Source organism: Eucyclogobius newberryi, unplaced genomic scaffold (genome assembly GCF_026437365.1).
Source record: "Eucyclogobius newberryi isolate DKJ021-1_F unplaced genomic scaffold, fEucNew1.0.hap1 SCAF_16, whole genome shotgun sequence".
Taxonomy (NCBI): Eukaryota; Metazoa; Chordata; class Actinopteri; order Gobiiformes; family Gobiidae; genus Eucyclogobius; species Eucyclogobius newberryi.
The window spans coordinates 11,735,941-11,754,317 of NW_027315790.1; the positions used below are offsets into that span (position 1 = coordinate 11,735,941).

Sequence of the window (18,377 nt, forward strand, 5' to 3'; positions counted from 1 at the left end):
CTGCCTGATCTTCCTCCTCAGCTCCTTTTGCACAGTCCTCAGCTCCTCCTTATTCCCTGACCTGAAGGCTCTCTTCTTCTCCTTCAGCAGAGCCTTCAGTTCACGGTTAATCCATGGCTTGTTGTTTGGAAAACACCGCACCGTCCTGGAGGGAACTGTGTTCTCAAAACAGAAGTTGATGTAGTCCGTGGTGCACTCTGTGACGGTGTTGATGTCCTCCCCATGTGGGTCATAAAGCTCAGTCCAGACAGTGGTGCTTAAGTATATTAGGGGGGAAAGTTTGTAATTGTGAATATGCATTATAATTGTTACAAGTAATATCCACATTTGCATTCAACATTTTCTTCTTTATCTGAGCAATTAATTTTTACTTTTACGCCACTACATTTGAGAGCAGATATCTGTACTTTCTACTCCACTATTATTATTTTTTAAAGAACTAAAAAGTAAAAAGCACTCTCTATAAGGTTTGAGTTGTTGTTGTTGTCGTCGTTTTGTGACACATTTTAGCTAAAGGTTTGAGCTTCAAGCCCTGGCTTTGAGCAAACAAAAGCATAAAAAGTCTATTTACATTGAGAAATACATGGACAGGACATTGTTTTATCAGGATCAACACATTTTATTCTTTAATAGTCATCTGAAAATTTGTGCAAGTTAGTTTTAGCTCTAAAAGTAACATTCTTAACATATACTTCAGTCATTTTACTTGAGTAGATCTTCTATTGTATGTAATACTTTTACTTTTACCTTAGTGTTTGTTTGTTTTTTGCTCTTGTATCTGTGCTTGTAATAAAACTGACTGCTTCTTCCACTTCTGGAAATGACATTTATCATAAGGAATAAGAAAATAACAATTAACATAGTATTTCTTATTTCCCCTTGAACTCATCAGGAGTTGGGTTCATGGATTGCCTTTGACACCAGCTCTAAAAAAGTGTTGAACAGCCACATGTCACATGTCACCTCCAAAACACGAGGGGCCGGCAGCAGCTTTTTAGTTTTTCACAGTAAAGGTGTGACACTTTGAATGTATTCTTAAACTCAGAGGACCCAGGGACTTGAACATAATGTGCACAATGTGCACAAGTCACCAGTACAATGTAAAATTACAATATGTCTTGTCATTTCTATCCAAGGTTATAAGCTCCGCTCATGTTCGTTTTTGTTCTGTTTCTGTCTCGCAGGTGAGGAACGACCTAACCAACGAGCTGGAAAAAGCAGACATTCAGATCGCAGACACGGAAAGCTTCTCCAATGACCCGTGTATCAATGTTAAAAAGCTTAAGGTACGTTTGAATCACACTAACAATTCACAAGTGTACTTTTATTACACAGTAAAAAGTTCAATTGACAGTGACAGAGAGTTTTAAGTCTCGTCGTGAGACCCACTTTTATGCTCTGACATTTAACACCACATAAGTTGTCTAGACCTCAGTGTTTTGTTTGTTTTACATATTGTTTTATGGTTTTATTGTCATGAGCTTTGGGTAATAACCGAAGGGATACAAGCGGTCAAAATGAGTTTCCTCCGACGGGTGGCTGGGTGCACCTTTAGAGATAGGGTGAAGTTCAGTCACACGGGGGGAGCTCAGAGTAGAGCTGCTGCTCCTCCACGTCGAGAGGAGCCAGCTGAGGTGGCTCGGGCATCTGTTCCGAATGCCTCCAGGCCTCCTCCCTGGGGAGGTGTTTTGGGCATGTCCCACGGGGAAGAGGCCCTGGGGAAGACCCAGGACACTTTGGAAACTCCTTTTTATTATTTTTTATTAATGTGCTGCGCTATAAACAAAGTGGCTTTGGATTTGTTTAAACATTAAATATTTTGCAACTGGAATCACTTTATCTATTTAATCTTAAGATAAGCATACTTACGGTAAACCAAATGATGGTTCTGGTCATATTGCGTATAATAATATGTAATATACCAGTATTTGATCATTTTTAAATGGAGATTTTAACCCAGTCCATAGCTTTGTATGTTTTCAGAACGTTATCTAATTATAATTATTCATTAGGATATGGTGACTTTGCTCGTCATCGCTATTACAACATTCAACATGTACATTGTCCATTGCTTGTTCATACTATAATTTTTCACTTCTGGATATATTTTCTATTCACTATTGTTTCTATTCTATCATGTCATATCTTTGACTTTATTTTGTAGTGTCCAGCGTTGTTTTCAGGTTTTCAGGTCAATTGTTAATCTGACTTTCTTGATCTAATGTGACTCACATTGTGCTTTATAATTTGGCAGATTTTAGTACAGAAGACGTTTTATGATTTATTTCCCAGTCTTTTCACTGCAACTTTAAATAGTGCAGGCAACATATTTGAAATTCATATTCAAGACCGGGTTTATAGTTTATGGAAGAAAGGACTGTAGGCTCCAGAAATAGTGCAATCACAAACCCTCTCTCAGAGCTTCTATAGGGTGCTCACAATTCCCTTGCATTTATGTCTCCAGTTTTCTGCAACTGTTTTTCTTCTTCTCCAAGCTATCTAAAATAAAGTAATACCTGCCACCTGACACCATTACTCCCCTGTGATTTTAATATGCTATAATATGACCATAACGTTACTATAGAAACCTTTAGCATGATCTTTTCCTTTTTTCCTTTCCTTGTGGGGTTTTCTGCTACTTCAGTGCGCTGTCAAACATATTTCAACAGTCTAAATTAAGTCCAATGCATTTTATTATTTATTGTTGTTTAATAATTCACTCTACATTCAAAATCTCTTTCCCTCTGATGTGAGGCAGAAGGGTTGGTAGAAGAAAGATTGTCGTTGTTTAACCTAATATTTCTATGTTATCATTAGAGGTCAGTGTTTTTTTCATGTCCGATGCCGATACCGATACCAATTGAGATAAGCTTTGCAGATATAGAGCCAATTTTGATAATTTCCCCCAAATTATGTATGTTAAACTTACTGCAAACGCATCCACAGCCCTGTTTTACCACAAAGAAGGCAGTGTAGTCTGTTTTTTTGCAGTACCCTTTTTGCACTAAAGGGATAAATTAAAGCCTTTTGTGTGTTCTTTAGGCAGCAGGTTGGCCAAAAACAGATATCGGATATGCAGGAGAATTAAGGTCGATAGCAGCTATGCATCTATGCAAAAAAGTGTGACTCTAGGTATAATGTTAAGTTTTGAAAATAATTTGTAACACATAATTTGATATTTCGGACACAGAAAGCTTAATACACTCACACATTAATCTGTTTCCCTTCATCATATGTGTTTTTCCAAAGTAATTGTCACATATATGAAGGAAAGGCTTCATAACAGTGTGTCCAAACTACAAGCTCATAAAAAGCATTATTACCGTGTTGTACTTAATAAGTCTCACCAGTGCAAGGGAGCAACAATATAAAGCTGGATATTATCCAATCAATCTTCTTCATACAGTTACAAACAGCCATGTCATGTGGAAAGCACGAGGCCCTCGTAATTCACACTCTGTGGATTATTGTAATATAAAAGCCTGAGCAATAAGGATCATTTGTGTCTCTGTTCTGGAACTGTTGCATAGCATGCAAACTAACACTTGCCCCAAACTAGAATATGTCACATAGTCTCGGGTCCAATTTGGGATTTTACTGAGTTGGTTCTTCTTGGCTGAAGGAGAAAAGCTCACAGGCGTTTACATATGTACCGTATTTAGTACCGTAAATGTGCTTACATACTAAAGGCATAAAGGATGAAAGTTATTACAGCCATAGTTTGTTTTAGTTTAGTAGCATTCAGGTAATGTCAGGACATTACCATTTCTTGTGTGAAATGTTAATGTTATACTGATATTACAAATGTTCTTTCTTTGTAAGATATAACCAAATATCCAGTTACAAAGAACAGTATTAGCAGACTACAGTTATAGTGGCTGAAGATTCAGTTCACAAATATAAAACAAACTAAAACCCCCAATATAGTGTGGGCCATAAGTAGTTTACTTTAAATACATTCGAGGATACAACGTTTTCGTAAGGGAAGCTAGCAAATTTTGACTAATTTCTGACTCTGTTTTGTGTGTTTACTGGTCAGTACAAAGTTAAAATAATGCAAAATATTATATGTATTTGGTATATTCATGTTAAGCAAAGTTAGTTCTATTATTGTGAGTTTTTAAAGTAGAAAATCTTTGACTGTAAATTAATTTCATCATTACATACCCCACCTATATCCCATGTGGGCCCCATAGTTACAAAACCTATGGCCCACCCTGTTTAATCATTGTCACCAGCATTATAATATTTTACAATGATTGTTTAATTCATTATATGATAGCCTTGCATTATATATCACAAATATATTTTTTTATTGTTATTTTTATTATTATTTTGTTATAATTTTACTTGAACAATGACAGTCGATAAAATGAATAATCTTAGAGAGATCTTAGTAGATGCCTACTTGCATAATAACAGCACGACACTGCAGCTGTAGAGTCCTCTATCTTTGTTTTGTCTCGTGGGCTCCACTATGTCCCCATCGCCTGCAGCGTTTGGACCCACAACAGTGATTGGCTGTCACCTCTGATCCTCAGTTATGTGACATATGGCATGAGACAGCCTCAGGAACACTTTGTGAACTGTTTTCATTAGGTTTTCCCATTGTCATGCAGCAAGGGAGAGCATACTGTAAAACACATCAAGTCCTTTTTCAGGAGCAAAATATTTATTCCATTTTATTTCCACACTTTAATTTGTTGTGACGGGCCTATAGCATGTGCCACGTTGCATACAATTTACACAGCTGATGTCCATACCTGTCAGCCCTGTTTCAAGATCACTGTGTTGTTTGTCTGTTTCCGTTTTGAGTGCAGCTCCATCTGCCCGTGTTCAAACACACGTGTAGATGACATACATATGGAGGTGCACAGTAAATGACAAGCTGTTGGGCCTAGAGCTTGATCTATTCTCCCCCCCACAAACACTGCACTTCACCCGGGCAATCGTGAATTATTTACTCTGCTCAACAGGCCATGCGCTATCAATCCCCATGTTAGGGTAAAGACTTCTTACTTTTTGTCAATATTGAGCATCAATCTGAAAGAAAGAATGACCTTGTTTGGGAAATAGACAAAAATACATTTAAAGAATTGTTTTGTTACTCGAATTCATTCTTAAATGCTTTTCCGGTTTCTTTTGACAGGACAATGATGTCAGGATTATAATTGGACAGTTTGATGAGAACTTGGCATCCAAAGTCTTCTGCTGTGTAAGCACTTTAAAATCCCATGTTGCAAATTATTTTTCAGACAGGAATATTAACATTTTCTTGTGAATTTTTCTCCAAGGCATATAACCTGAACATGTATGGAAGTAAATACCAGTGGATAATTCCTGGATGGTACCAAGGTAACTGGTGGGAGCAGGCCAACTCCACAAACTGCACCACAAAGAAGCTGCTGGCTGCCATGGAGGGCTACATGAGTGTGGACTTTGAGCCGCTCAGTGCACGGCAGATCAAGGGCATCTCTGGGCGGGTCAGTACAAAAGAAGCTTGAATTTGTATCTAGAAGCCCGGGTTCTCATGGTTTTCTAATTATTACTTTGTTTGGTGGGTTTGTTCCTGTGCTAAATACTGTATTTGTCATAGTTTTACGTCAGTCAAGTTGTAGTTTATGGTGAAAAATCGAATCCCTGCATTTTCGATAATTTTCAGTAATTTTCAACTTTTCCTGATAAAACTATTGTATGTATATGAGAGATTCAATCCCCCTCTATAATAATGTGTTTTTTTTTTTTAAACATGAGCGGCGTCACATGTATTTTAAATATTTAAGTGTTTCTATTTAAAAAAATAAGACGAGGCTTGTAATTTACTTGTGTAGCGGTTTTATTCACATTTTTGTGCAATCAAAAAGTGTATCAATTATTGGAGGTCTGTCACCTGCTTGTCTCCATAGCTAGACTAGTTACAGGTCAGGTCTGTGGAGAGGCAACCCCATTTACAATAAGGATGTATGCTTTGTAATGCATTTTTGAGTGATAAAAACACAGTAAGTGAATAAATGCAAGCTCGATAACTGTGGAAATCAATCAAATCTTCAAGGAGATAAGCAGATGGTGGACCCTCAAAAGAAAGTTACATAGTGCACCTTTAAAGGTTGAATGGACGATTTTTTTTACCCAAATCTAAGTCTTATTTCCTCGTGGCGTGGACTGCCGATTAGTCCTGCCACTTATCAATCATAAAACACACCGACCGTTCGCAGGACGTTCCCGCGTGTCTAAGCGCATTGATCTATCATAATATAGTTCCCTGAGTGTACGGGACAAAATTAAGACGGAGAAAGACAGTGTGAGCTGTCTCATAAGAAGACGGAAATCTACGGGAGATGAGAGATGCGATGCGATCTTTCGCGCTAATAAACAAACGCACGTGTGTGTTGTATCAGTCCGCCTGAGTTCTCAACTTTAAGATAAGATAAGATAATCCTTTATTGTCCCACATGGGGAAATTCCATTGATGCAACGCAGGCAGACACAGAGGTAGATACAGAGGTAGATACAGAAGAAAAGAACAAATAACTTATAGGAAGTTTGAAAAACACTCTCAGTAGAAGATCTCTTATAAAAATCTTAGGATGTCCGCCGGGATAACGTGACGATCTCCAGGTAAGACGACTGTTCTCCTCTTTAGATTCACTCATATTACCTGTAGATTGAACGATAAGAATGTTTTGATATGGAGCTCTGTTTTGGGAAATGAATGATGTTGTTTATGTCTCTTTTCTGCTCTAGACTCCTAAAGAGTATGAACGGGAGTACAATCGAGAGCTGTTACAAAAAGGCATTGAATCCAGTAAATTTCATGGTTTTGCGTATGACGGCATCTGGGTTATCGCTAAAACTCTGACTCGAGTTATGGACCTGCTCAGAATCAAACAGCGACAGAACTTCCATAACTTCACAGTGGACGATCGGGAAGTAGGGAAACTGGTGCTGGACGTCATGAACGAGACCAACTTCAATGGAGTCACTGTAAGTACTTCTTCTTCAGTCTGAAAACGTACCTAAAAGCTCTAAACTGAAGATGCAGTGTTGTGCCTGAACGCGTTCATTGAACGAAAGTTTCTGAACGCACTGTATTACTGCCGACGAATGATACTGTGAACACGTTCTTTTTGGTGTCTGTGAACGGCACGTTCATTCTTTTTAATTTCGTTCAATAAAGTGTCAGGTTTCTAGAGACTTCCAGGCGAAAAACACACAGTTATGTTTCTCAAAAAGAGCCTATGTCTGGCAAGTGTGAGAGCTCCGAAGTTGTAGAGGCCGATAGCGCAGACAGAGATTTTGCGTGTCGCACTGCGCATGCGCATCAAAACAAAAAGCAGCATGGACGCGGCAGCAGCAGAAGTCGCCCTGCTACGACCAGTTACGTGAGTTTTATGATAAGGTCGGTGAGAATGGGAACAATCTGCTTTTCTGTGCAAACTTTGCCTCTGGGGAAGTCTGTCCCTTCAATGTGAATGTAAATCCTGGGTAAGGATTCAAAATTGGATATGAAGATGAAATCTGACACATAGTTTCAGCAATAAACCAATAAAATAATTGCTGCCTGTGGTTGTATTTGGGCTGTGGAAATAATTTAGAAACATTATAGCATAATATTGAAAAAAAGAACTAAACTAGTTGATTTTTTGGAGCTGTGAACTTAGTTAAACATTTTGAATTGTGAACTATGAACTGAACTAGTTCATGCAGAAAGTGAACTTTCCCAACACTGACAACATGTAGGATCTGCATCTGAGCAATAATGCATTTTAACAAAGTCATCGGCACGACTAATAATCATTTAAAAAGGAACTGAGAATTTGAGTATTTTTTATTATACAACCCGCCCCTCAATGAATTGTGAATTTCTATGTTGGCCCAACAGGTAATCAGTGGGATCCGGGGGTAAAAAGACAACCATCATTAGTGCTCTCTGCCCCCCTGTCTCTCCTCTAAAGTTTACAGTGAGAGCTTGTTCTGTCTGTGGACCAGAGGCTGAAGGGCGTTCCCTGCACAAGGAGCAGGTTTTACAAACACAACGCAACTAAACGGGTCCAGTTTGTGTGAGCTCATTTCAGGCATCACTGGTCAGTGCGCTCCATGTGCTCTGGTCCCGGCCTGTATCTAAACTAAAGGCCAGTGAGTGGAGGAGTTTGTGTCTGCAGGGAATGGACCCTGCTGTGTTTCAACACTTTGAACCAAACTCATACTGTTGATGAGTTTGGGAATTAAAGTTAAACAAACACAGAACTGTCGCTACAGCCTACAATGTAGGCCCTACATGAAAATTAAAGGCATATTAGTGGCCAAGTATTTATAACTCTTGACTAAAGTTATTCATTTTTATCCTAGGCGATAGGGTTGGATGATCAAAAAGACCATTTAAATTGCATTTTTATATTAAAAAATATATAATAAAGAAAATATTGCTCGGGCCTGTTTATAATAGCATATTATAAATATTATTATTACTGATGATAATCATTATAATAATGCTAAGCTAAACACTGTTAATAATTATTATAATTCAGAAATCACCGCCCCTGAATTTCTTTCCTGTGTTTTTTGGCATTCACCATCCCCCTACATCAAAACAAGTTTTGCCCCTGTGGTGGACATTCAAATGTATATGTGCAATTTCATATGAACTTGTTTGTGCACCTGTATCTTGGTAGGGGTATGCAAATATGTAATTATTGTAAACCATAAGTGTCCTAAACTCTGCAATAAGCTCGAAATACCCACCCTACCTCTTATGCTTTCCTCCCACTGGCATAAGACTACCTTGTGATTAACTGCCCCCTTGCCTGCATAAACAACCTTTTTATATTGCTCACCTACACTGATGTGATCTGAATCCATTTAAATGCCTATTTTACTACCAGAGCATGGATCTGATATCAAGATATTTATATTCAAAGATGTGTCTGGAATAATTGAGCTCACAAGGCAGGTGGGGATAATAGGAGCGCCACTGAAACCAAAATTACACGTGTGCCACTGAGGTGAATATTGAAGACATTTTGTGTGATAATTGTAGTGAGTGAAGGGTGGGCTCAAGAGCAGGGTGCAGAGGCAGAAGGTGTGTGTAGAATACTCGATCAGCTCTGGGCTATGTGTTCATGTGTGTGTGGCCATCAGTCTTCACACTTTATACTCTTTTCTCTCCAGATATGTCACTTCTATTAATACTTAGAATCCATTGATATGTAAGGCATTATCTCTAGACTCTGAATAGTGTCTGCCTCAGCTAAAGAATCAAACATATCTTTGCCTGATCCTGTTCTGGATGTTTATAGACTAATCATTGGGCTCTGTGTACAGCTCAGCGTTATCGTGCTTTCAGACCGCGGCTATGTGGACCTGCGGTTATAGGGTATATTCAAAGAGTAGATTTAATTTGTAATTGAACAAATCTCAAACATTAGGTTTGTCCCATCTATGGTTAATATAGCAACTCCATCGCTGGCTCCAAAGTATCTGGGCAGTTTGAAAAACTGTGCCAAATTGGATAGGATTCCAAATTGTATAATGATAGAGCCCATGTATGTGCTTAGCATTTCTAGTGGAGGGGTGGCCACCTGCTTGTCTCCATGGAGATGGTAATACTTTGCTTAGAATATTCCACTCTATGGCATTAAAGGTATGTGACTCTATGGAGGCAAGCAGCCCAACTTACAGGTCAGATCTTTGGATGACGACCTCGCTCACAGCATGTTTTTAAAGGTATTTTTGAGCAATTCATGGATTTCATGCAAAGTATTCCTTCCTGATTTGGAGAATTGTGTGAGGACCTTTCCCTGTTCAAAATATGTATTATTGATTTGAAGTGCGTCATTGCTTGAACAATGTCTTTCAATCAGGAAGGAATCCTTATGCCTGAAACCCATGAATACAAACACCATGATAAAAAAAAAACTACTTACTGTAGAACAGGGGTGTCCAAACTGTGGCCCTCAGACCAATTTTTGTTGGCCCTCAGGCTTCCTGCTAAGTTGGCCCAAACAAAAAAGTAGTGCTTTTTACTGTAAAATTGAAAATATTCAAACATGTTTATGTAATACCTGCAAGACTAAAGGTGTGGAGGCTCATCGAAACAATGTCAAATGCAAAATTTAGAATGGTTCACTTCATTGTTGGGTTGTTTGTGGCCCTCTGCTCCGTATAAGTTTCACAATGCGACTTTCTCTGATAAAAGTTTGGACACGCCTGCTGTAGAACATTCCAGGCAGTCGTAAGCCACAAAATCTTTGTGAAACCACGTGGCATACCGTTCACCAGAAAAGTTCCGCAGTGCATATTTATGTACTGACTTGTTTTTTCATTTATTATTATTATAATTTTTTTGTTAATGCTTTGATCTAAATGGAATTCTGTGCTAAGGCAAAGCTAAGAGATGAAAATTAGTCCTCAAAATAGAAATCAAAATGAAAGTATCAGTTGAGAGAACCAGTGCTGAAGAATTGCATAAGATCAAAGCATTTTAGCACACACAGACAGGCTCCCATCCACAAAAACAAATGTGTAAAACAATTCCTCCTAATATAACCACATGAATATTTCACACATCGCTTCATCTTTGTTGTGTCGAGATATCATTCAGAAGAGGCCTATGGCTGTTTGTGTGGAAGTGTGTGTTTTCCTATGGGCCTGTCCAGACCCAGTGCCTCTCCATTTCCTGCTTGTGTTTGCTGGGTACACACAAAAGCCTCAGGAGAACGCAGCGCCTTGATCCGAGTGGTGCCGCTGCAAGAGAAAGCTCATTGATCGGCTGCTGCCACGAAGGAGGAGGAAGTTGACATTAGATGGACGAGCTGTTCAGGCCAGAGAGAGTGCAGTTTACCAGGGTTTACAGACAGAGATAGCACAGCCGCTTATTGAAAGATGTCAAGCAAGTAGTCATGTACTGATATGGATTGGCGGGCATGGGCATGCATAGAAATACAAGTATGTTTACTGTTATTTTTGTAAGGGAAACTTGAACATAAATGAAAGTAAAAACGTATTTATTATGGGTATTTTCTTATTACACAGTATTGCCTCAATTGGTCCTTTCTTGGACCACCTTGGATTGATACAAACCACTGTGGTCGTCAAACACCCCATGTTTTTTTTTTTTAATTCATAACTATTATTATTTATTTTTTCCATAAATAGACAGAACAAAAAGAAAAATCTGCGAGATACAACATCAATGACTAAACACAGAATCACTCACATTTAAACAGAAACTTTCCCACTGTTTCACATTGTCACACCATGCCTCACATTCACCCCCTCAACATCCTCACATGCTACATTGTCCATCTTTCTCTCTTTCCACATGTTCAAAATTAACTGAGCACATATAGTCCAGTACTTATTTCTTGGAACTCAGATTTGCTCAACACATGATTTAACTGTCAGCACACTGCTTCTGCGTGATGTGGTACAACAGTATAATATGCTCATCATCAATATAAAGCATGCTAAAAGAACATTTTAGAATTTAAACTGTGACCACAGATAATGCGTAGATGACCAAACAATATAGTTTATGTTGACACACATAAAGTACAGGGTAAATGTGTATCACTGTTAACATACTTAGCTCCTATATTTGTATAGGCAGGGTGGTGGAAGTGTGCTCTCAGACAACATCAAAGATGTCACACAAAGGCACACATTCAAACAGAGGGGAGGGATCCTGCTCTGCTACTTCAAAGCACACCATCTTTTTGAGGCAAAATTGGCTCTGGAGCTTCCTCCTCCACATTTCCCCCTCAGCTGTCTTTTAATCAGCCAATGCAAATGCTTTTTCTTTTTCATTCTCTCTCTGCCTCATCTAGCTGCCTGTCTTTGCAGATCACTCACCCGGCTCTTACCTGTTTTGTTAGTCAAGCAGTAATATGTAAACCCAGTTAAATGTGTAATTAAGGAGCTCAGTAAACAGATGGTGAGCTGAATTCATTTAACAGTCTTTTGTGATAAAGAAGGACAGGAGGCACTGGCAACAGGGTGAGAGCAGGAACACAACATGAGCAATAAGGAGAATCTGAATGTCTTTGTTAGATATGACGACACGCTGACTTAAACACAACATATCTATTTCTAACATAATGGCATAATATGCCATATGCCATTACGTTAGAGTTAGCCTTTGATAATTGCTTTGGCGTAATGACCTGTACCTGTATGTTTAAATCTAGTGTTATGAGCAAGCTAGCGGACAGTATTCATTATTAATCATGTGGTGTTGCTTTGTTCCCAGGGTCAAGTCATGTTTCGGAATGGAGAAAGAATGGGCACAATTAAATTCAACCAGTTTCAAGGTAAGTGTTGCACATGTGCTAAAGGTCTAAACAGCCAGACTTCTCACTGTGTCAGCAGCATAGTGCCTGGTAACTCTTTCAATTTAGTCAACATGTGGAGCAAACAGAGGGGGAGAAAAACAGTCAAGCAAGCAATGCACATATATCCCTGGCAAGGCAACATATAAACCTTAGGTTAAGTTATTGTATTAATCCAGGTCTCTGATTTGGACCAGACAGTCCTTTGTAGAAAAGATGAGCCCACGTCTGGCTCGACAGCTCTACTGCTGTACCTTCTACAGCTAATTGGTCTTGTCAACAGAGTGTGTTTTTCCACATTCAGCGTTTTCCTCCCTCTGCTTGTACATGTTAGAGACACAGAGCCTTACAGTATAGGAGCACAACATACAGATGTATGCACACAGTGTCAGTGTGCCGGGGATTCCCAACTCCTGCTCCCAGCCTGTATGCAGAGCACTGCATGGTGCTCAGCTTTTTCTGCTAAACATCTTATCTTCCCTGGTGCAGAAGGACTCCATCCCTCCGGCTGTTTAAATCACACTCTGGTGCATAAGCGTGTGTGTGTGTTTCTGTCTGAGAACAGATACTGGCCAGTTTGTGAGCAGCTCAACACTAAGCACTGCAGATGTGGGCAACGTACTGTTTCTCTTATCACATATGACATGCATTTTAATGACCATGTGGTTTGGAGATGAGATTAAAAGTCACCCAAACAACAACAAATACACAGCTTGATGAGTTGAAAAATCTATGTAGTGGTGGAATAAATACAAATCTGTTCTTCAAGATACTTTTTCTTATGCTTAAGTAAAACTTCTCATCACAATTATGATTTAACATATATTATTTAAACAAAACATTTCAAATAATAAGAATGTAACATAACTAACTTTATGTAATTGGCACAATTATAGTACTATTACGATAAACAGTACCGCTAACTGTAATATATCTATTTTTATTAATTTTTAAAATTTAAATGTTTAAATTCTTTAATTAAAGAACATATAAAAAACAAACAGAAAAAGAAAAACATGACCAGAGAGAGAGAGCAAGACACAAAATAAAAACAGCAGACATCCAACAAATAAAAGAAGACTAAAATACATTTCTGAGGGCCCCTTTCGCGGACACATTTTTTTATTTCATCTGAAGTTTTTCCAAATGTACTATTACTCTGATAATGTACATGTCCTTTACCCCCAATTCCCTGCCCCTGTTTCCACAATCATCGCTTGACCCAAACGCTTACACTGGCCTCACAGCTGCTTCTCACTTGTCAGGGATGGCTGATTTGTTACTCCTTTGACACAGCGATTGGGGCGGTGGGAGAGGGACTGCCTTATCCTGAATATTTCAGCAGGCGGTGATCCTCAACACGACTCTATCATTCGCACTCAGTCCCTGAACCACCCTTACCGTGTCAGACAGCCTCAGTCAGGGGCCAAAGTGGCTTTTATATCCGAGGTCTCTGAGGATTATGGATCGAAGTCCTGGGTCTACAACAGCTCTGAAGACAAGATACTCGAGCCATGTCCTTGTTTGGCTAAGGGACAGGCATCTCAAGGATTTTTAAGTTATGTATTTGAAACAGTTTAACATTCAAAACTATAGCATTTAGTAATAGCCTTTGTACATTTTTTTTAAATTTATTTAGAGCATGTATATTGGAAACAATTTTAAGATTTAATTAAGCAATGGCAAAAGACGCAAACACATAAATTGTCCTGAATCGACAGCTTGATATGTTAAGCATTTAGGACATTAATAATTCCATAGAGGGCAGAGTTGGAGAATTCAGTCTTTATGAGCAATGTACAATAGTAGATTGAAACAAAGTGGTTCGGGTAAGAAATCCTCATTTGTCGTAATAAAAGACAGAAAAGTTATCAACAGCCAATTGATAATACGTGCTTTACTTTATTGCGACTGGGTTCTCATTTAACATCTTGCTGTGCTTTGAGGCTTTGCTCCAGGGGTTTGGTCGGCCTCTAAATGTAGCAAAGGGGACAATCACACAGAAAAGACAGAACTCTGCAAGGACACTACAAAAAATTGCTTGTTGTTTGTACCAAAATAAAGCAGAATGAGTGTCCCGGAGCCAGCTTTAAGTGAGGAGTGCTTAAGGGCCGAGGAGAGTGAAGGCATGTGTTTCCCTGACAACTCAAGGTCACTCCTCCATCACTGCAGCACCTATTGCTGTTGCTGAAAGAGGAGGCAGCTCTGCTTGTGCAAACATTGTGTCCACAGACTAGACCCCCACACGCTGAGGCCGAATGTCTTTACGATGGCACCCTTTTGTCATTCAAAAATTTGTATTGCTGTAGTCATGGAAAGTCTACTCATATGGTCCATTTAGAGGATTATTATGCATTTGCCCTTTGGCCGCTTTCTGGTAGGTGTTCTTCATAGCCTCTGTGGTCCCCTTGAGGTGAAATAAACTGATAATTGAGACTGTAAAATCAGAAATACAATTTCCAGGCAACATTAAGCAGAGTCTTAAAGGAGCCAACTGTGATACATCTCATAAGAGAATCTAACAAAGGGCCCTGAAGTAATACTGTGAGCTGAATATGCAGTAGTTTGTTAATAATTTTGGGTCTTCCACTGATCTCATGTGCATTTTCAACATTCTTCTCTCTGTCCGCAATCAGTTGGATTTACTTGTTTGTTCAGAGTAGAAACTATCTAGATCAGTGTTGCTCAAAAGCCACGTTTCCATTGGAGCGATAAGCTGCGGAGCGGTATACCGTACCAGCCTGTTTAACGGGTCTGAAGGGGGCCATGAGAGGTACTTGCTTCCAGACTGGCTCACAAGACAAGCTTGGACTGGCCATCTGGAGCACAGGGAGTTTGCCCGGTGGGCCAGAGCGCTTTTGGGCCACTCACTATCAGGACTGCGTAACATAATGCACAGTCTGATGTCACGCTTCAATGGCCCTCTCCACTAAAGTTACACAAAACATGAGTCCAGATGTCTGAGAAGCCTGTGATGTTTTAACAAGTAAAACCCTGTACACTAATAGGGGGACATAAGGGAAAGTATTTATATTTGATGTAGTATTTAAACTTGAATAATTCAACAACATTGGCTTATTATAAAAAAATATAAAAAGCCCAGAGGCCAACACGCGCGTCACGGCTCTCAAAAAAGCTTCAAAACAACTCTTGGGGCCCTTCAAATAGGATTTTTATCTGCAGATTACTGACAAAAAGAGGAAAGATGGTGGTTTGAGGTTATAGTGAATTTAGCGAGAGGCGAGAGGTTTGCTGCACAGAGAAAAGCAGGAGAGGAGCAGGTGCGCTCTCTGCCTCTGCTGCAGTTCTCGTGCCTCTATTCCAGGTTTACAGTGCTCCGTCTGTCTGTCACAGAGCAGAGGTCTGTGTACGCACCGCAGATGTGAGAAAAGCGTTGGTCTTAAATTGTGCGTTGGCCATTGAATTATCACTGTCACGGTTCAGACCAAAAAGTTTTTTTCTCCCAGTCCAGCCCTGGCACAAGTTGATTGGACAAGAGAAAACGCAGACTCGGGCGAGAATGAAATTACAAAATGCAAATATAAACAGAAAATGATCATCCTCATCGAACGCAGAGTTGATCTTGTGATGAATTGCAGTGATGATAACTTTATTTGTTTTGCCGACAGACTGTTTATCGATCCATGGAGCTCGCGTCAAGATACAAAATATTGAATTTCCAGTGCATAATGCATCTAACATCATCCAAACACATTTCATAAAGAGTCGCCAAAATGCGGAGACGCAGAGAAGTGAAATATATGCATATAAAGGTGATGATAAACCGAGTGTTGGGTTTGGTTTACTAACTTTAGCCACGTCTCAGCGTCACATACTTGGAATTACTGTACGTTATGTTAATCGCTAAAATAGACCTTATGAGGAAAAAGGATGATTCAGTTCCGATTTAGATTTTATAAGAAAATATTTGTTAAGTTTGGGTTATCTGCTCATATCTGGCCCTATGAGCCTGGACCTGTGCACGGAAACTCATTCCACCATTAATAGGAGCGTCCGGAAACGCCCTGGTCTGGGGTCGAAACTGCCACTTAGGACATATTCAGCCTTCCAATACTATCAGATGTTAACCAGGTCTGAAATAGAACTACACACATACACTATACAAGTTCCAAAAAAAAACTAACTTAAAGGAGAACAAAAATGTGTAATAAATTGACTTTAAATTAAATATTAGTAGTACAGAGAGATCCCCTAACCAGAGGTTGAGAACCGCTGACCTTGGCAACAGTCCTTGTTTTATTTTCATATGTATACATCTAAAGCAACATACCAAGTTACACGTTCATCTAAATGTTTTGCCTAACGGGGATCTTATATTTATTGTAAACACCACTAATGAATTTATGTTTGTGTCTTGACAGAAGGCCGAGAAGTAAAAGTGGGGGAATACAATGCAATCGCAGATGTTCTGGATCTCATCAATAACTCCATCAGATTCCAAGGTATGAACACGTTGCAACATGGTTACATGGAGACAGGTCCCCGGTTGATGCCCCAGCAGCTTTGAAGGATGGGTCAAATGCAAATTCTCTTGGGCAGAATAAAGTGTACAGTAACCTTAAAGGGAGAAGAGGTTTTCTATTTATATTTACTGTATGTGTGTATTTTTAACTGCCTACCATGATTTTACCCTTGAACACACTTTAAGTGCAAGGCATTACTTGTGTGGGAACCTCTCCTGTTAAAACTGTCCTTTGTCCATTTCATTATTTAAAGCCCATTTAGCACCAGTGCTGTTGCGTTGCAATGTTTTCATACTTTATTATGTTGTGTTTTCCTGGTCACTCATATTCTCAGTGTCATTTGAAAGGCTTGTTTCCACATCTCTGACCAAACTAAAAGGATATATGTAATATGTAATTTGATGCAATTGCTATTGATTTGTCAGCTGAATGCGGAAAAATAGAGCTGAAGATAAATGATTGCACTGTCTATCCAACTTTACTCTGTAGTTATTTGCATTTTACAGTTATGGAAAAATGACAGTGTCTACCCAACAGGTGTGGAGCCCCCCAAAGACCGGACCTTTGTGCGACTGCAGCGACGTCACATTAACGTCCCCCTCTACAGCATCCTCTCCACTATTACCATATTAGGCATGCTCATGGCTGGGGCCTTCCTGTTCTTTAACATTAAAAACCGAAACCACAGGTAAGAAGTCAGAAAAATAGCAACAGATTTGTATTAATGAATGTATCTAATTGGCACATTTTTTTATTTTTTTTAGACTAATCAAGATGTCGAGTCCGTACATGAACAACTTGATCATCCTCGGAGGCTTGCTTTCCTACGCTTCCATCTTTCTCTTTGGCCTGGACGGAGGATTTGTATCAGATAAGGAATTTGAGACTCTTTGCACTGTGAGTTTAACACAGTGACATTTTTTTTACAAAATGTTGGATGGATGTGAATAGATGTGAATTTAAAGCTACCACATAGTATTGTAAACGTGCTAACTCGTTGTGTCCTCTCCTGGCCTTTTTTGATAGAATTCAGGCTTTTTAAAGTTTTCTTCTCACAAATCTCACAAAGCTAAACAAAGTCACTCCAGGACCACACAACTTGAAGTATGGACCAACGATCAATACAGCTGCTCTCTTGAGACGCTGCAATTGGTTTTTTGCTGTCTTTCCTCTCAAGATTACCCACAATGCTACTTAAAGGGCCAAGTGTACAACTGAGGAGTATTTGCACAGCGGAAAAGGCATAGACCACATCAAGCATGAAGTTGCTAATTTAGATTTTTCTATGCAACATTCAAATCCTTGCAAATATGCGTCATCAGCGGTGAGCAGTTAAAGGTCTTTATTTAGTTTGTCGTTCTGATGAAATGTTCTCCTGAGCGTGACAGCCTCCATGGTCCAGGATGTTCTCCAAGAGCTGCACAGTGCTCGAAGACAAAAAAGAAATCTGACAGCTCGTATTTTTAGAAAGCTCCTCGTTGCTATTTTGAATGGACCTCTAATAAAAACATTCAGATACCTGTCAGATCAAAAGCTAATGTACGCCTTTTATCTCCACTCGCTGTAA

General features: G+C 39.3%; 1 protein-coding gene across 2 annotated transcripts in view; it reads left to right on the forward strand.

Moving 5' to 3' along the window:
- gabbr2 (gamma-aminobutyric acid (GABA) B receptor, 2) overlaps positions 1-18,377 on the forward strand; it is a 120,945-nt gene that overhangs the window by 63,685 nt on the left and 38,883 nt on the right. For both annotated transcript variants that reach the window (XM_072447560.1, XM_072447559.1), the window contains exons 4-11: positions 1,185-1,286; positions 5,150-5,215; positions 5,295-5,483; positions 6,745-6,984; positions 12,248-12,308; positions 16,709-16,789; positions 17,348-17,498; positions 17,575-17,707. In XM_072447560.1, coding sequence (XP_072303661.1) covers positions 1,185-1,286; positions 5,150-5,215; positions 5,295-5,483; positions 6,745-6,984; positions 12,248-12,308; positions 16,709-16,789; positions 17,348-17,498; positions 17,575-17,707 — 1,023 coding nt within the window. The remainder of the gene's footprint in view (positions 1-1,184; positions 1,287-5,149; positions 5,216-5,294; positions 5,484-6,744; positions 6,985-12,247; positions 12,309-16,708; positions 16,790-17,347; positions 17,499-17,574; positions 17,708-18,377) is intronic.